Here is an 18,309-nt window from a genome sequence, read left to right as displayed (position 1 = left end):
CCCCAAAAAATTTTTTAAAAGGGAAGTTTGTCGGGGGTCCGCCCCCTTTTTTGGCCCCTCATAAATTTTAAAAAGGATTTTTTAAAACTTGGCTCAAATTTTTCATCAAAAGGGGATGTGCAGAACCCCGGCCCATGGGCTCAAAAGGTCAAAATTGAAGGTAAAATTTAAAACAATAAATTTAGACTAGCGTGTCCGCTCTTTAACCCTTTTCATAATTAAGGTTTTTCAAACTTGGCTAAAATGTTAACTCAACAAGGATGTGCAAAACCCCCATGGTTTGCAGCTAAAGGTAAAGGGTGGAAGGGGTAAAATATCAAAAAATTTAAATATTGACAGTATTGTGCCCGCTCTGTGCCCTAACAAATTAAAGGTTTTTCTTAAAACTTGGCTCAAATTTCACCTCAACAAGGGGATGTGCAAAACCCATGTTTGCCCAGTGTCAGCTCAAGGTCAAGGTCAAAATTGAAGGTCAAATATCAAACAATCAAATATTAGACAGTATTTTTGGCCCGCTCTTATGCCCTAAAAAAATTAAAGATTTTCTTCAAACTTGGCTCAAATGTTCACCTCAAAAAGGAAGTGCAAACCCATGTTCCCCATGTGTCAGTAAAGGTAAAAAGTCAAAATTGGGAATGTAAAATATCAAACAATAAAATATTAGACAGTAGCGGGGTTTCGTATGCCCTACACTAATTAAAAAATTTTTTTAAAACTTGGCTCAAATGTTCACCTCAAAAAGGGGAATGTGCAGAACCCATGTTCCCCATGTGTCAGCTCAAGGTCAAGTTTAAAGTCAAATATCAAAAAATCAAATATTAGACAGTATGTTGTGCCGCCTGTTGTCCTACACAATTAAAGATTTTTTTCAAACTTGGCTCAAATGTTCACCTCAAAAAGGTGATGGCAAAACCCTTTTGTTGCCATGTGTAGCTCAAGGTCAAGGTCACAATTGTGAAAAAACGACAACAACAACAGTGCTGTTTCTATTTAAGAATTGCATTTTATCTAAGAATTCCCATGTTTTTTTTCTATAGAATTTGCGTTTTTCTATCTATAGAATTCGTGTCCTATTTTAAAATTGCGTGTTTCTATTATAAAATTGGTTTTTCTATTTAAATTAGAGAAAAATAATGTGAAAAGACAGACCGTTAATTTTTTATAAAAAGGAAACTTTTTAGATTTTTCAAACAATTTTTTTAGCTTTTTGAGAAAATAAAAATCGAGCGTTGCCCCCCCCCGGGGGTGGCTCTTGTTAACCTAATCGACAAGCATTTAAAACCACAATGTCATTTTTATACAAAACATTTTTTTAAAAGAGCTAAACATAATGGCACAGTTCTAGAAGTCATGCCATCTTTATCATTACAATAGAATGTAGTGAGGTAAGAATATTGCACTTTTACTGTATTGTAATATTCATAATTCAAATAATGTTAATTTAAAATAAAACTACAATAGCAGGGTGGTTTTTTTTGGGGTTTCTCGGGGTTTTAAAAACTTTTTTTATGTCCGTTTTTTTTTGGTTTTTAAAAAAGAGAAAATTCCAAATTTTTATTATCCTATAATACTGAGTTTCCGGATTTGTGAGAATTCTGCTTTTGGTAGAAATCTGGTTTGCGCATTTCTACAGTTTAAACAACTTTGGATTTTTTCTCGCCTTAAACTGGCTTACTTTACCTTGATTTATTTTGGGGAAAACCTCTGAATTAATCTTAAATCATGTCAAATCATGTTAAGTCAGGTCAAGTCAGTTTTTCTGTGCTTAACAGTACTGGTGTAAATTTATCAGTACTGTTGACATATGAGTAAAAACGGTCCTGATCACTAAAGGAATCAAACTCCTTGAAGGCAGATAATTACTGGTACACTATGACTCTATCTTATACGTGTTTGAAATCTTTCATGTAAAGATGGGTGCAGATGAAGAAAACCATATCAGAGTTGGTCGTCTTAATTTAGTAGATTTAGCGGGAAGTGAAAGACAGGAAAAAACAAAATCTGAAGTAAGTATAGAGTCTGTATTTAACATTCATTGTAATTTTTCCTGAGTGAATTGAAATTCTTTTTCTTTAGATTACAGATGTTACTTTATTAGGGGGGAAACAAGGGTTTAAGGGTTATATAACTCAAGAACTAAAATTTTATAAAATCAGGCGTTTTTGGATTAAACCCAAATAAACATTTAAAAGAAATTTTTTTCACTAAAAAGGTTTTTTTTTATAAATATTCATTTATAGAGTGTATACTCTACAATAATCACATTTTACATGTTGCCATGTACATGTTTATTTTTATTAGGGTCAGAGGTTAAAAGAAGCTACAAAAATCAACTTGTCATTGTCAGCCTTGGGTAACGTGATCTCAGCACTTGTTGATGGCAAGAGTACACATATATCTTACAGAGATTCTAAACTCACGAGGTTATTACAAGGTATTGATTGTTTCTATGTTTCCTTCCAATGTTGCTCATTGTCTTTTATGCAAATTGTACACAAAAGATGCTTTGGGTATTTTCTTTCTGCATAGAGAAGTATTTGATTACTGATTAGAATTTGAATTTGAATAAAAGTGTCTTTCTTAATATTCATGCTATCTGTAGCAGAGTGGTTAAGGATTTTGACTTCAAACCACTTGCCCCTCACCAAGGTTTGAATTGAATTCTACCAGGGACTTTGGATTCTTTCATGTGAGAAAGCTATCCAGCTAGCTTACGGAACATTGGTGGTTCTACTCAGGTGCTGGTTCATTCCTGAAATAATGCACGGAAGAGCACTTAAGGTCTTCCTCCACCAGTAAAGCTTGAACATCGCCATATGATGTACAATGTGTTGATGAGATAACCCGTATCATCAACAACCAACATTTCTGAATTTAGTGGTCTCAAGGTTAAATGATAAGAACATCAATAACGACTTCTTTTTTTGAACAGATTCTCTGGGTGGAAATGCCAAGACTGTGATGGTTGCCAATATTGGACCTGCAGATTATAACTTTGATGAAACCATGAGTACCCTCAGGTAATAACTTTTTTTTACAAAAATGTCTTCAGAAATTTATAGTCATTAAATTAGGTCCCCACAAAAAGTAAATCACCTATGAAGTATGTAGCTGATACAGTCAGGTGCAGGCCCATTTATATTGGTCAGTTGGTCAGTACATTCATTGCAATCTTTACTTAGCAATACCCCTTGAGAGACAAACATTTTGGTTGTTATCTAGAGATGTTTCTTTCAGAGAGGTTAATTTTATTGTGAAGTCTCACCTCAGGAAAAATTGATCATTTTGTTGTCAAAAAGGTTATTGTTTTCTACAGTAGGCCTCTCTACAGAGGTTACTCTGTAGTATTCTTTACATCCACATTGCAAATATATTCTCCTTTCGTTGAGTCGTAAGATTTGTGTGTAATTGAGTGAAAAAAGTTCCTTATGCCGAGTAAGATTTGTGTGTCATTGAGTGAAAAAAGTTCCTTATGCCGAATATTCCTTTGTTCTTTTTCCTATCAATATTGAAATGAAATTTTAACAAATGAAGAATGCTATAGCTTTCACTTCTCTCTGAGATCCAGAAACTATTCTTGAACATTTCGAAAATTAAATAACAGGAAAAGTCCATTATGCAGAGTATGGTTATCAGAGGTGGAGGTACTCGGGCACATGATAATTTAATAATGAACTTCTTTGTTATAGATATGCAAATAGAGCCAAGAATATCAAGAATAAACCTAAGATTAATGAAGATCCTAAAGATGCATTATTGAGAGAATTCCAAGAAGAAATAGCCAGGTAAGTATTTCTATAAAATTAAATGGCAGTGGCAGTGTGGCCAAGTGTTTAACGGGTCGGACTAGCAACCTAAGGATTGCTGACTGCTTGGGTTTAAACCCGATCAGGGGCAGGACATTGTTACTTGAGCTAGAAACTTTACATTCATTGCTTAGTACTGGTTGGTGACAAGAATGGAGTTCTTCAATAAGCTTATAGCTTCCAATGAACTAAAATAAATTTGTATAAACTTAACTAAATGCAAACAGTGTCAATAACTTTCATCTAAGTAGAAATTTTAAATTGAGAAAAAAAATATATTTTAGGGATCAGGAATGGCTCTTTTAACGGAAGGTTACTGTATTAAAAAAAAGTAGCTAAAAAGAATATATGAATTTATTACGTATTGATAAGTCGTATGTTTTGAATAGTATTGCTAGTTAAGTAAAATTATTTATTTTTAAGACTGAAAGCAAACCTAGCCGGGAAGGGAGGTCCAAAGAAAAAGAAGAGACGGAAGCATGCTAGAAGGAACGAGAATGGTAAGATATTAATCTCTACCCTCCTTGAGTATTGTTGTGGGTTTGAATCCTGATGGGGACTTTGGATTATCCCTGGGGCTTGAATCCTGACAGGGACTTTGGATAATCTCTGTGGGTTCGAATCCTGACAGGGACTTTGGATTATAGCTGTGGGTTCGAATCCTGACAGGGACTTTGGATTATCTCTGTGGGTTCGAATCCTGACAGGGACTTTGGATTATAGCTGTGGGTTCGAATCCTGACAGGGACTTTGGATAATCTCTGTGGGTTCGAATCCTGACAGGGACTTTGGATTTATAGCTGTGGGTTTGAATCCTGACAGGGACTTTGGATAATCTCTGTGGGTTTGAATCCTGACAGGGACTTTGGATAATCTCTGTGGTTCGAATCCTGACAGGGACTTTGGATTACAGTTGTGGGTTTGAATCCTGACAGGGACTTTGGATTATAGCTGTAGGTTCGAATCCTGACAGGGACTTTGGATTTATAGCTGTGGTGTTACGAGCCAGGCGTAACGAGAAAGAAAAGCCAGCAACAAACTTGTAACAATAACAAATTTATTACAGAAAAATTATTAAAGAAAAATCAAAATAACAAATAATGTGTACAAATACCTGAAGTCCAAATAAAAATGTAAAATTAAAATGTCTTATCTGATCCTGGAATGATCCTTTTTGAATAACACAGTTAAATCCAAGTTAAATCCAAGAACACTTTAGAATAAATTCCCACAATGAAATCCACAAGAATAATTTAATCTATTTTGAAATAATCCAAGCTCCAATAAATCACTTAATATCCAAGTTGAATAATACTCCAAATATATTGATGACTTAAAACGTAACTGAAGACTTAAAAGATCACTGATGACTTAAAAGGTAACTGATGACTTAAAGATAAGATTAATGAAAAATGTCTCCTTATATATTAACTAAGAAGTTTCCAGAAAGGTCTATTATGTTCTCAAGTAATCATAATCTAGCAACTTCAACAATAAAGATCATTCCAGAAGTTTCTATCTAAATATAATGCATGAGTTTTCTACAACAGTTAAGAACCTTCTAGTACATACATGTAGTTTATGTTCTAAAAATAGAACAATGATAATATTGGAAATACCAACTGGTCAGATATAAATTATATACATGTAATATGTTGCATACATAACAGTGGGTTCGAATCCTGACGGGGACTTTGGATTATAGTTGTGGGTTCGAATCCTGACAGGGACTTTGGATTATAGTTGTGGGTTTGAATCCTGACAGGGACTTTGGATTATAGTTGTGGGTTCGAATCCTGACAGGGACTTTGGATTATAGCTGTGGGGTCGAATCCTGATGGGGACTTTGGATTATCCCTGGGGCTTGAATCCTGACAGGGACTTTGGATAATCTCTGTGGTTCGAATCCTGACAGGGACTTTGGATTATAGCTGTGGGTTCGAATTCTGACAGGGACTTTGGATAATCTCTGTGGGTTCGAATCCTGACAGGGACTTTGGATTATAGCTGTGGGTTTGAATCCTGACAGGGACTTTGGATAATCTCTGTGGGTTCGAATCCTGACAGGGACTTTGGATAATCTCTGTGGGTTCGAATCCTGACAGGACTTTGGATTATAGTTGTGGGTTTAATCCTGACAGGGACTTTGGATTATAGCTGTGGGTTCGAATCCTGACAGGGACTTTTGGATTTATAGCTGTGGGTTCGAATCCTGACGGGGACTTTGGATTATAGTTGTGGGTTCGAATCCTGACAGGGACTTTGGATTATAGCTGTGGGTTCGAATCCTGACAGGGACTTTGGATTATCTCTGTGGGTTCGAATCCTGACAGGAACTTTGGATTATCTCTGTGGGTTCGAATCCTGACAGGAACTTTGGAATATCTCTGTGGGTATGAATCCTGACAGGGACTTTGGATTATCTCTGTGGGTTTGAATCCTGACAGGGACTTTGGATTATCTCTGTGGGTTCGAATCCTGACAGGGACTTTGGATAATGTCTGTGGGTTCGAATCCTGACAGGGACTTTGGATTTATAGCTGTGGGTTTGAATCCTGACAGGGACTTTGGATAATCTCTGTGGGTTCAAATCCTGACAGGGACTTTGGATAATCTCTGTGGGTTCAAATCCTGACAGGACTTTGGATTATAGTTGTGGGTTTGAATCCTGACAGGGACTTTGGATTATAGCTGTGGGTTCGAATCCTGACAGGGACTTTGGATTTATAGCTGTGGGTTCGAATCCTGACGGGGACTTTGGATTATAGTTGTGGGTTCGAATCCTGACAGGGACTTTGGATTATAGTTGTGGGTTCGAATCCTGACAGGGACTTTGGATTATAGCTGTGGGGTCGAATCCTGACAGGGACTTTGGATTATAGCTGTGGGTTCGAATCCTGATGGGGACTTTGGATTATAGTTGTGGGTTCGAATCCTGACAGGGACTTTGGATAATCTCTGTGGGTTTTGAATCCTGACAGGGACTTTGGATTATAGCTGTGGGTTCGAAATCCTGACAGGGACTTTGGATTATCTCTGTGGGTTTGAGTCCTGACAGGGACTTTGGATTATAGCTGTGGGATTGAGTCCTGACAGGGACTTTGGATTATAGCTGTGGGTTTGAGTCCTGACAGGGACTTTGGATTATGGCTGTGGGTTCGAATCCTGACAAGAATTTGGATTTTCTCTGTGGGTTTGAGTCCTGACAGGGACTTTGGATATCTCTGTGGGTTTGAGTCCTGACAGGGACTTTGGATTATAGCTGTGGGTTTGAGTCCTGACAGGGACTTTGGATTATCTCTGTTGGTTCGAATCCTGACAGGGACTTTGGATTATCTCTGTTGGTTCGAATCCTGACAGGGACTTTAGATAATCTCTGTGGGTTCGAATCCTGACAGGGACTTTGGATTATAGCTGTGGGTTCAAATCCTGACAGGGACTTTGGATTATCTCTGTGGGTTTGAGTCCTGACAGGGACTTTGGATTATAGCTGTGGGTTCAAATCCTGACAGGGACTTTGGATTATCTCTGTGGGTTTGAGTCCTGACAGGGACTTTGGATTATAGGCTAGCTGTGGGTTTGAGTCCTGACAGGGACTTTGGATTATCTCTGTGGGTTGAATTCTGACAGGGACTTAGGATTCTATCATGTGAGGAAGCTATCCAGGTAGAACATTGGTGGTTCTACTCAGGTCCCTGTTTGTGCCTGAAATAAAGATTTGAAATGCTTTTTACGATTTCCTCTACTAGTAAATACTGGAATGTCGGCATATGACCTATACTGTTGTTAGTGTGACATAAAAACAAATCAAACAAACAAGCAAAACCTCCTGAAGTCAGAAGTGATAAGCCTGCTAAAGGAAATGTACAGCAATTTGCTCTTTCCAGTACCATTGATGAACAGGCTCAATCAAAACGAGCCTGCAATATTTTTCAATTTTGTCATTTTGGGTGTTCTTTAGGGATTCGGTTTTTCTCTGCTTTTTTGGTCACATGTATTAAACCTGTGAATCAATGCAGTCTGATCAGGCTCTATACAGTTGCATAACTATTAAGTTGTATTTTGTCCTAATATCCCTAAAATTGATAATGGAAAGTTCAAAAAATGAAAACTGGACAAGTCCATGTAAGAAATTCAGGTTAAAGAAGATTCCTTCAACTGTTAAAAGAATGATATTTGGAAAACTGTGTCTATTTTAGATAATCACTGATTTGATTAACCAATTTTGTTTTGGTATCAAAAGGGGAGATAATCAATGATTTAATTTATAAATTTTGTTTTGGTTTAAACTGGGGAGATAATCCGTGATTTATAGATTTGTTTTAGTATTAACAGGGTAGATAATCACTGATTTAATTAATCGATTTTTGGGGGTATTAACAGGGGAGATAATCAATGATTAGTAAATTTTGGTTTTGGTTTAAACAGGGGAGATAATAAATGATTTATGAATTTTGTTTTTGGTTTAAACAGGGGAGATAATCAGTGATTCTGAAGGTGATGATGATGAAGATGAAGAAGAGGAAAGTAATGAAGCAGACGCTGAGGCATACATGCAGGAACAACAAGCCAAACTAGAACAAGAGAAAGAGGCTATCTTAAATAACAAAAGCATGATTCAAACAGTAAGTGAATTTATCTACATGTTCTCTAGAATTATTGTGGTTTTCTACATGTCTTGTAGAATGATGGTTGTCTTGCACATGTATCCACTGATGAGCCTGAAAATAATGCATGGTAGGATTCCTCTTACTAGTAAAAGCTGAGAAGTTTATTTATGATCTTAAAGGCCCATAATGCCTCAGAAATGCTTCTAAAAAATCTTTAATTTTTGGTATCTTGTTAATTAAAGACACACAGCTGATAAAGAAGTTTATGTAAAAGTTTTTGTTTTACTGTGTATTTATTAAGGATTTTATTCTGTTCACAGGAAAAAGACAGAATCTTGAATGAGATACAAGAGAAAGAGGGAAGGATGAAGAAAGAGAAAGAGAATAGGGACCAGTTAGAGTCTTAGATTAAGGTGAGTCTATAAATATAAATGATCATATCATGTAGTTTTTGTCAGACATTTTAGCATCTCAAAAAAATAGATTGTAAAGGTTATGCTTAAACCTTGTTAAATTTAATATTTTACTACGAAAAAATATTCAATGATCCGCCTGACCAATGGATATTCCTATAAATATCATTGAGTTTAAACATATTTATTTAAGCTTGATTATGAAAAAAGTTCTTGCAACTTATATTAATCACTTTCAAGTCTGCTTCCTGGAATCAACCAGTACTGGTGTCATATGAAGAAACATGGTCTTGACCCGATTAGGGTTAGAACCCTTGATCCCTGAGTGTTGAGAGGCAGACACCTTAACCACTAGGCCAGCGCTCCCCTTATATCATTCAGAATGTATCATTAATGTTCTGTTCTCAAGAAAAAAGTAGGGCAGTCTTATGATATGTGTTGTTTTATAATGTATCATCAACAGTTTTCAATATCAATTACTGGTCAACCACCATTAAAATAGTCAATCTTATGAAATATATTACTAATTTAGCTCAATTTGAAAACAACATGAGAATACTGCAACTTTAACCAAGATGAGAATACTGCAACTTTAACTAACATTTTATATTGACAGGCTATGGAGAGTAAGTTATTGATGGGTAACATAGTGGATCATACAAACAAACAACAGAAGGCATTAGAACAGAAAAGAAAGGAGATTGCCCAACAAATGGTTCGTATTTTATTATTGAATATGAAATACTCTTTATGATCGATCATTAAATGTATATAAAGCTATTTATCACTTTTTGTTTGAAATTATTTTTTGTCCAATAGAATTGCAGAATTCCAAATGAATTGTAACAAATTTACTTTGGTAAATTGGCAACCCGTCTAGTAAATCAACTGTCACAAAAATAATTTAAAACACTAAGCTGGTTAAAATTTATAAGTACGTATTTACCAAATTGAATTGGTCGCGCGGCTGACCAATTTAATTTTGTAAATGCGTACTTAGAGACTTTAACCTATACATAAGCCGAGTGTAAAAAAAAAAATTGGGAGAAAAAATGTGCTAATGTTAGTGTTACACTATAGACGCATCAATGAAAGTTGACTCTTTTAGCTGAAAACCGTTCTTATTTGAGATATTTGATAAATAGAATATTATATTTGTATAGATTCAATACTAAATTTATTGAACTTGTTGAATAAAACAATAGTCAGAGGCTGGCATAATATGATATTATTCAACTTGTTCAATAAATTTTGTTTAAAGGTCATTCTGGTACAGATTTCAGAGAAACTGTATTGATATGTTCATGATAAGACACAGATGGAATAACTGATTTTGATAAAAGTGGCATCAATTGTAAATTCTAGTTCTTCTTTTATAAAATATTGAAATTTTGCATTGGTTGAAGGTGGGATGAAGGAACGGGGAATAGATTACTGTTTCTATTTCCTTATACAGTAATTGTTGATATTTATTATAGCAAGTAGAGAGGGAAATACAGAGAAAGTTAGAGGGGAAAGAGGAATCTGCTGTAGAATTAGAGGAAACATACGTGTCTCTACAACAAGAAGTGGAGGTGAAAACAAAAAAACTGAAGAAGGTAAGAGAATGCGTAACATGATTGTGTATCTACCTCACTTTCTAGAATGCGTAACACAAGATTGGGCACCTATTCCACTTTATAAATATGTTACACAAGAGTGTTCATCTACTTCACTTTTCTGAATATACCAAACAAGCCTGTACCTCAGTTACTGGAAAGTGTAACGCATAAGTGCTCACCTATCTCACTTACTAGAATGTGTTATACAAGAGTGGGCACCTTCCCCATTTAGTAGAATGTGCTAGTCTAGAGTTGGCACCTACCTCACTAAAATATGTTAAAATAGAGTGCACACCTAACTCACTTAGTAGAATCTGTTACAATTGAGTGGCCACCTACCTCACTTAGTAGAATATGTGAGTCTAGAGTGCACACCTACCTTACTTACTAAAATGTGTTACCATAGAGTGGGCACCTAAATCTACCTGAGCTTTGTGTTGCAAATTTGTAATATATGTAAGAAATGGTTATTTGACGAAAATCTTAAATTTTGCTAAAGCTTACTATAAAACATCTAATTCACTTTAACAAAGTTGTCAAGTAAATAGGTTTAGTGCCGATATTTGGTTACAATAAATGATTTGTTCTAAAGTTATTTTCAATTATGTATATCTTTTACAGCGATTTTTTCCCCTGAATTGTGAATGGGTCCGGTACCATAAAAATTGTGAAAAAAAAAAGTTGTTTCTTAATAATTTGTGAATTTTTTAATTAAGATTGTTAATATCTTATTAAGCCGTAAGAACATATAATTTTTTTAGTGTAATATTTACTGTTATGAGACATTTTGAATGATGTTTACAGAAATTACCAGACGCTTTATTGATTCGTCCCTAGATGTTTCGTATTTAAACAGTACGAAAATTTAAAGGGAGAATGCACCGAAAATCATGGTTGGCTAAACGCATTTTAAGATAAACAAAGCACAACAGGCAAAATTTTAGCATCATTATGAGAAGAGAGGAAATAAGACGTTATTAAAGGCTTAATTTATCAGAATTGTGAAATTTCGTTGGACCCAGTCTGAAAATTGTGAAGGTCTGTTTGTGATTGTGAATGGGTCCGTTATTCGGTACCACTTATATAGGGAAAAAAATCACTGTTTTATAATTTGGGTTGTTTGTATTCATAAGTCATCTGTTGATATAGAATTTTTTTGTACTGGGCTAGAATTTGTCTGTTTTGAAACATAGTGTAATTTTCTATGAATCAATGTTTTCAGTTGTTCCCAAAGTTACAAGCTACGAAGCAAGAAATCCAGGATCTTCAGGAAGAACATGTTAAAGAACGCCAGGAGCTAGAACAGGCCCAGAATGAACTTACACGAGAGTTAAAGCTCAAGTAAGCATAAATACGAGCCTTGGTTACTGAACCGGTCAGGTTGCTGATTTTTTAATAATTTTCAGATTACCTCCCTTGGCTTTGAACTCTGAATGAAATTTTTTTGTTACTTTCATGTGAATGCAAGTGATTCTGCTAAGGAGCCTGCTTATGCATGAAACTAAAGCAGTGAAAGTTTAAGAGTAGCTAATTAATTGACCTTTACAAAGATCTCGACCGGAAAAAGATTAATAAATACGAGGGGAAGTCAGAAAATATCCGGACTTTTCACTCGTTCTCGAAAACCATTCAACATTTTAAAAAAAATGTTTCTACTCTTTTTCAAAATATTCTCCACTTACGTCTACGCACTTTTGCCATCTTCGTGGGAGCTTTTGTATTCCCGCTGTGAACCATGACGTAGACCTATGTTTCAGGTACTGTGTAACAGCAGATAAGCTTTACTGGTGGAGGAAGACCTCAGATGCCCCTCGGTATATTGTTTCAGGCACAAACAGGCACCCAAGCATTTAATCATTCAAACGCCTTGTCCGGTATATTCCGGGATACTGTATTTAATGTGGTGCACCACTCAAAAAAAATTGTACAAAACCTCTTCAGGCGGCTATTGTTGTTCCTCTAGAGACCCTATGTTATCTGCTGCTGCAGGCTGTTCACTTTGAACTGGTTGTGGGTCTTGTGTCCGGGTCTGACCCCAGCCTCTAGCAAATACTGCTGGCTGCTTTGGCTTAATGATCGCCTGAAAAAAGGAAAATGCACTTGTATAATATTTATACGGAAAAGACCAAACACATGTATTGACTGAAATACCTCTACATTCATGCTATTTTTCATAAAAACTTATTATATTTTCCTCAATGTTTAATTTCCTTGACATGCATCTTTAACACATTTAATAAATTAACTATAGTGTCCCATTTATCCCGGGTTAAGAGTCGGTTTTAAGACTTTAAAAAAGTAGAAAATTTAATTACAGGTAGCCGAGCAATAGAATTTTTATGCCACCGCAGCATCTGCGATGCGGTGGCATATAGCGATTCACCTGTGTGTGTGTTTGTTTGTTTGTGTGTTATATAGATTATATAGTGAACTTAAAAATCTTCTTGTGAAAAACCACTTGTCCAATATCAACCAAACTTGGCAGGATTAATCCTTGGGTGAAGGGCTTCCAAAGTTGTTCAAAGAATTTTATTCCATGCAGAAATCTGGTTGCCATGGCAACGAAAAGGAATTATAAGAATAAATTTAAAAAATCTTCTTGTAAAGACCCAAAAGGCCTAGAGCTTAGATATTTTGCATAAGGCATTGTCTGGTAGACCTCTACCAAGATTGTTCAAATTATAGCCCTGGGGTCAAAATAGGCCCCGCCCCGGGGGTCATTGATTTTCACTATATGTACATATAGTAAAAACTTAAAATACTTTCTTGTAAAGACCAAAAAGGCCTAGAGCTTAGATATTTTGCATAATGCATTGTCTGGTAGACCCTTAACAAGATTGTGCAAATTATAGCCCTTGGGTCTAAATTGGCCCCGCCCCGGGGGTCATTGATTTTCACTATATGTACATATAGTAAAAACTTAAAATACCTTCTTGTAAAGACCCAAAAGGCCTTGAGCTTAGATATTTTGCATAAGGCATTGTCTTTTAGACTTCTACCCAGATTGTTCAAATTATAGCCCTGGGGCCAAAATCGGCCCCGCCCCGGGGTCATTGGTTTTCCTTATATGTATATAGTAAAAACTTTCTTCTAGCAATTGACAAATGCTAGAGTTTAGATAATTTGCATGAAACATTGTGTAGTGAACCTCTAGCAAGATTGTTCAAATTGTAGCCCTGGGGTCAAAATTGCCCCCGCCCCAGGGGTCATTGATTTTCAATATATACATATAGTAAAAAATAAAAAATCTTATTGTCTGAAGGTACAAGGCTTAGAGCTTTAATATTTGTTAGATGATATCATATATAGGTACTCTACCAAAGTCGTTCAAATTTTGCCTCTAGTGTCAAAATTAGCCCCGCCCCGGGGGCCATAGGTTTTCCTTATATGTATAAAGAAAAAACTTAAAAAATCATCTTCTCTAAATTTTCAAAGGCTAGAGTTAAGATATTTTGCATGAAACATTGTGTTGTGAACCTCTAGTAAGATTGTACAAATTATAGCCCTGGGGTCAAAATTGGCCCACCCCTAGGGGTCATTGATTTTCACTATGAACATATAGTAAAAAATTAAAAAATGTTCTTGTCTGAAGGTCAAGGCTTAGAGCTTTGATATTTGGTATATAATATCATCTATGATGTCCTCTACTAAAGTTGTCTAGTGTTAAAATTGCCCTGCCCCAGAGGCGATAGTTTTCCTTATATGTATAAAGTAAAAACTTGAAAAATCTTCTTCTTTAAATTGACAAAGGCTACAGGTTAAATATATAGCATGAGACTTTGCGAAGTGAACCTCTACCAAGATTGTTCAAATTATAGTCCTGTGGTCAAAATTGGTTCCGCCCTGGGGGTCATTGATTTTCATTATGTACATATAGTAAAGAAATAAAAATATCTTTGTCTGAAGGTACAAGGCATAGAGCTTTGATGTTTGCTATATAATATCATCTATAGGTCCTCTACCAAAGTTGTTCAAATTTTTCCCCTGGTGTCAAAATTGGCCCTGCCCGGGGGCAGTGATTCTCATTATGTACACATAGTAAAAACAGAAAATAAAACAAATGTTTTCTGAATGGGAGAAAGCTACAGCTTAGATATTTGACTTGAAATGTTTTTTGGTGGACCTGTATCAAGATTGTTTTGAATTAAACCCTTTGGTTAAAAGTTTGCCTTGCCCAAGGGGACAGTGACCTACTTTCTTGTCCAATGAAATTTTGACCATGTGCACAGTTTTAGTTGGAAAATTGAACTTTGATATCAGCTGACCTAGATTTTGATGATGTGACCTACTTTCTTGTGCTTTGATCTACAGCTATGAAATTTGAACCATGTGCACAGATTAAGATGTAAAGTGAACTTTGATATCAGCTGACCTGGATTTTGACAAAGTGTCTTACTGTGTTATCCTTTGATGTAGTCATGAAATTTAGGCTGTGTGAAATATGACCTTCACCACCAAATTCACTAGACTCAAGTGCATTGATATATTCCTACTCTGATCTTTTATTGGATTAACAATAGATTTAACCACTAATCTGATAATAAGAATTAGATAGGTCAGGGATCTATGCATTATGACAATCTTCAATTGTATAAAAACAAAAAAAATCTGTTCCTACACTACTATTTAGTGTTGTGTTAATGCGGTGGCATAGCATTTTCTCAAATGCAATCTTGTTTTAAATAACATCTCTGCTTAACTGTGCCAAGATATGACATTTTGTTTTTATTATTGTTGTAGTCGACGATGATCACTACCGTAGTAACCGTCAGTGCCGTACCGTACTGTGCGACACGTTGTTCACGATAATATAGAAAACGTGTACCAAAGAGTTTCACTATACTTATAGCGTAAAATCAATTCAAAATATTTTACCGTAATAATCACTGATCTCAAGATGTAACAAATGTAACAGCTTTTAAACTTCAGCTTTTTATCATTGCAGAGTCCCCGGACTTAAACCCTATTGAGATGGTTTGGGCCAAAATGAAACAATATGTCTATAAACAGAACTGTACAACATTGAACCAACTTCAAGAGGTTTTATTGCAGTATTGGGGAACTCATCTTACAGTTGAACTTTGCAATAGATACATAGATCATGTATTCAAGGTAGCTCCCGTTTGTGTGTTAATGAAAGGTGCGGCAACTGAGGATGTGCCAAAGAAGATTTTTCCTGAACCTTCCACGAACAAGTCGTTAGCCTATTTCAATGACAAGCTTAAATTGCCGGAAATGCAGGAAAAGTGCAAAAGACATGGGTTTTGAAACCAAATTACCTTATTCTGATTTGAAATTGGCATGATTTGCTTCTGTCTATGAGAGACTTTCATGTCTTTCTCGGAACCACTCTCAGTTACAACCGCCTCGTCCACCGGACGCTGACTCCCCCACTGCACATTGTATGTGGCACCAACAGTTATCTAGAACATGTAAAAAGATTTGTTTAATGTTATATCTTAGTTATAAAGACATTGTAGTTTCATATATATATATTTATAGATATACATATTGTCAATCTTAGAATCACCTGTTTAATGTTAGACAATAACTGGTAGATTTTTGGTTGCGTAAACATGCAGTCTCAGTCAAGTACTTCACTTAATAAACATTTTAGGTATGCATGTATAATTGGCCTTATATACAGTCAATTTTGGTACGATCATTGTAAAATTTCATGCACAGATGAAATGATCTTGCGACATTAACGCACTTTCACATTTATTGTACATTATTACATTTATTAACACGACCCGCAATTTTCCCTGTTGGGATTCTATATATTTACCGGACAATCAGTTTATCGAACAGAAGCTATTCCTGTCAAAAGTTGTAGTTTCCTTGCTGATTATTTAAAGATAAATTTCAATTCACGACTTAAAAAATTTTGGAACACAATGTCTGGTAAATTAAGTTGTCTACATGTTTTTTTTCTCTTCTAATTCCCTACTTTAAAGACACATTTCTACGGTCAAAGGTTTGATAAAGTAATGGTTACGTGTATTAAGAACCCAAAAATTATTTTAAATAAAAGTTACAGATAAAAACATCGTATTTTGTCCGGTTATATGTAGGACCCCACAGTATTGAACACAGAAGAACTGAAAGAGCGTATTATTATGCATTGAAACTAAGTACGGAAACATTTAGCTTAATTGTCAGAAACAGCAGCATTTATGTGTTGATGTTGTGTTAAAATCCAAATCTGTTTGTCATTCGGATGCGCAATATTATATCACTCGGGGGCTACGCCCTCGTGATATAATTCCTCGCATCCGAACTCCAAACAGTGATTTTGTTGAGCAATAAAATCAGTTGGGGATGTAGTAAATGAGGCAATATTTTTTTTAGAAACGGAACTTGTCCTGTCCCTATTTTTTAAATTCTAAAAGGGGTTTCACGAACCCAAATGCCGTGAGTCATTTATCACATCTAATAGAAAAAAACAAACAATTTTTGATTTCACGACTTTGCTGAAATATTAAGTTAGAAGCAAAGATATCACTTGCATTGACAAATAGTTCACGTAATTCAAGAAAAGTTTTTCTTTAGAAAAAAAAAAGATTAAAAACTTTTTCTATTAATCATTACGTCTTCATGGTCAAGATGAGAACAGGTTGACATAAAGTTAAACTTTCAGATAAGTGGAGGCTCTGATAAGCTTCGTATTTATAGGATAAAATAAATAAAAGAATCTAAAACAAAATCATCGAATATATAAGAATCTAAAACAAAATCATCGAATATATAAGAATCTAAAACAAAAACATCGAATAAACAATTCCGAGCAAAGATATATATGTTAAAACAGAAGTCACCTGTACACTGAATAAGGTGCTATTTCGGGAGTACCGGAGAACAGGTTTAATTTCATCTAATGATTTTGAAAAAAGTTGTTCTAAAGTTTTATATTTGTATCATTTTGGACAATTACTTTATAAAGCTTATAATGAGTATGTGTAACAACAACAACAACAACAACACATACTTTAATTTTTGAATCATGTTACATAATGTAGAACAGTATGACTAAATACAATAGTATACAAATGTGGGTTCTTATTTTTTTTGGTTAAATTGTTTAACAACATGGGGACAGCTATTCTCTCACCACTAGAATACATAACTTATTGTTGCATATATCAACACTTACACTTCCTATCTTCATAAGGGAGAAATGAATTACGCCACCTTCCCGTTTCAACGGGAAGCCCAGAATTAAATATTTTATTAAAATAATCGCAATATATAGGAATCATAAGGTCTGTTGTACTTTTAATATATTCATTATATATATAATCTTGCGGCGAGACAGCTTTAGAAGTGTTACTTTTATCAATCATTTTCTTAATTTCAAATGAAGAAATTCTGCGATTTAATATCTCATTATTTTGCAAATTAATATTTGACATGTCAAAAAAGTCCTGTTCAAAATTACTCTCTGAATTTACCGTTTTAAAATGATCATCGTAACACTTCTATCGTATAATACCATTCACATTTTGTACCATTATATTCATATTGTATCGTATAATACCATACACATTTTGTACCATTATATTCATATTGTATCGTATAATCACATACACATTTTGTACCATTATATTCATATTGTATCGCATAATACCATACACATTTTGTACCATTATATTCATATTGTATCGCATAAACCATACACATTTTGTTACCATTATATTCATATTGTATCGTATAATACCATACACATTTTTGTACCATTATATTCATATTGTATCGTATAATACCATACACATTTTGTACCATTATATTCATATTGTATCGTATAATACCATACACATTTTGTACCATTATATTCATATTGTATCGTATAATACCATACACATTTTGTACCATTATATTC

General features: G+C 34.9%; 1 protein-coding gene across 1 annotated transcript; it reads left to right on the top strand.

The window, feature by feature from the left end:
- Positions 1–1,333: 1,333 nt before the first annotated feature.
- Positions 1,334–18,093, top strand: LOC132745010 (kinesin-like protein KIF3B; the record flags this gene model as incomplete). Its single annotated transcript, XM_060733840.1, is given in 12 exon segments — positions 1,334–1,385; positions 1,914–2,006; positions 2,302–2,434; positions 2,933–3,020; positions 3,690–3,785; positions 4,230–4,306; positions 8,280–8,431; positions 8,737–8,829; positions 9,446–9,544; positions 10,308–10,427; positions 11,653–11,771; positions 15,376–18,093. Coding segments are annotated over 12 exon segments (1,147 nt in total), but the record flags the coding sequence as incomplete, so codon positions are not given.
- Between the last annotated feature and the right edge of the window lie 216 nt (positions 18,094–18,309).

Source organism: Ruditapes philippinarum, unplaced genomic scaffold, assembly GCF_026571515.1.
Source record: "Ruditapes philippinarum isolate M1 unplaced genomic scaffold, ASM2657151v2 ctg1428_1_1_1_1, whole genome shotgun sequence".
NCBI classification, from domain to species: domain Eukaryota; kingdom Metazoa; phylum Mollusca; class Bivalvia; order Venerida; family Veneridae; genus Ruditapes; species Ruditapes philippinarum.
The sequence above is the reverse complement of the archived record's forward strand: the minus strand, read 5'-3'. Positions and strand labels throughout refer to the sequence as shown.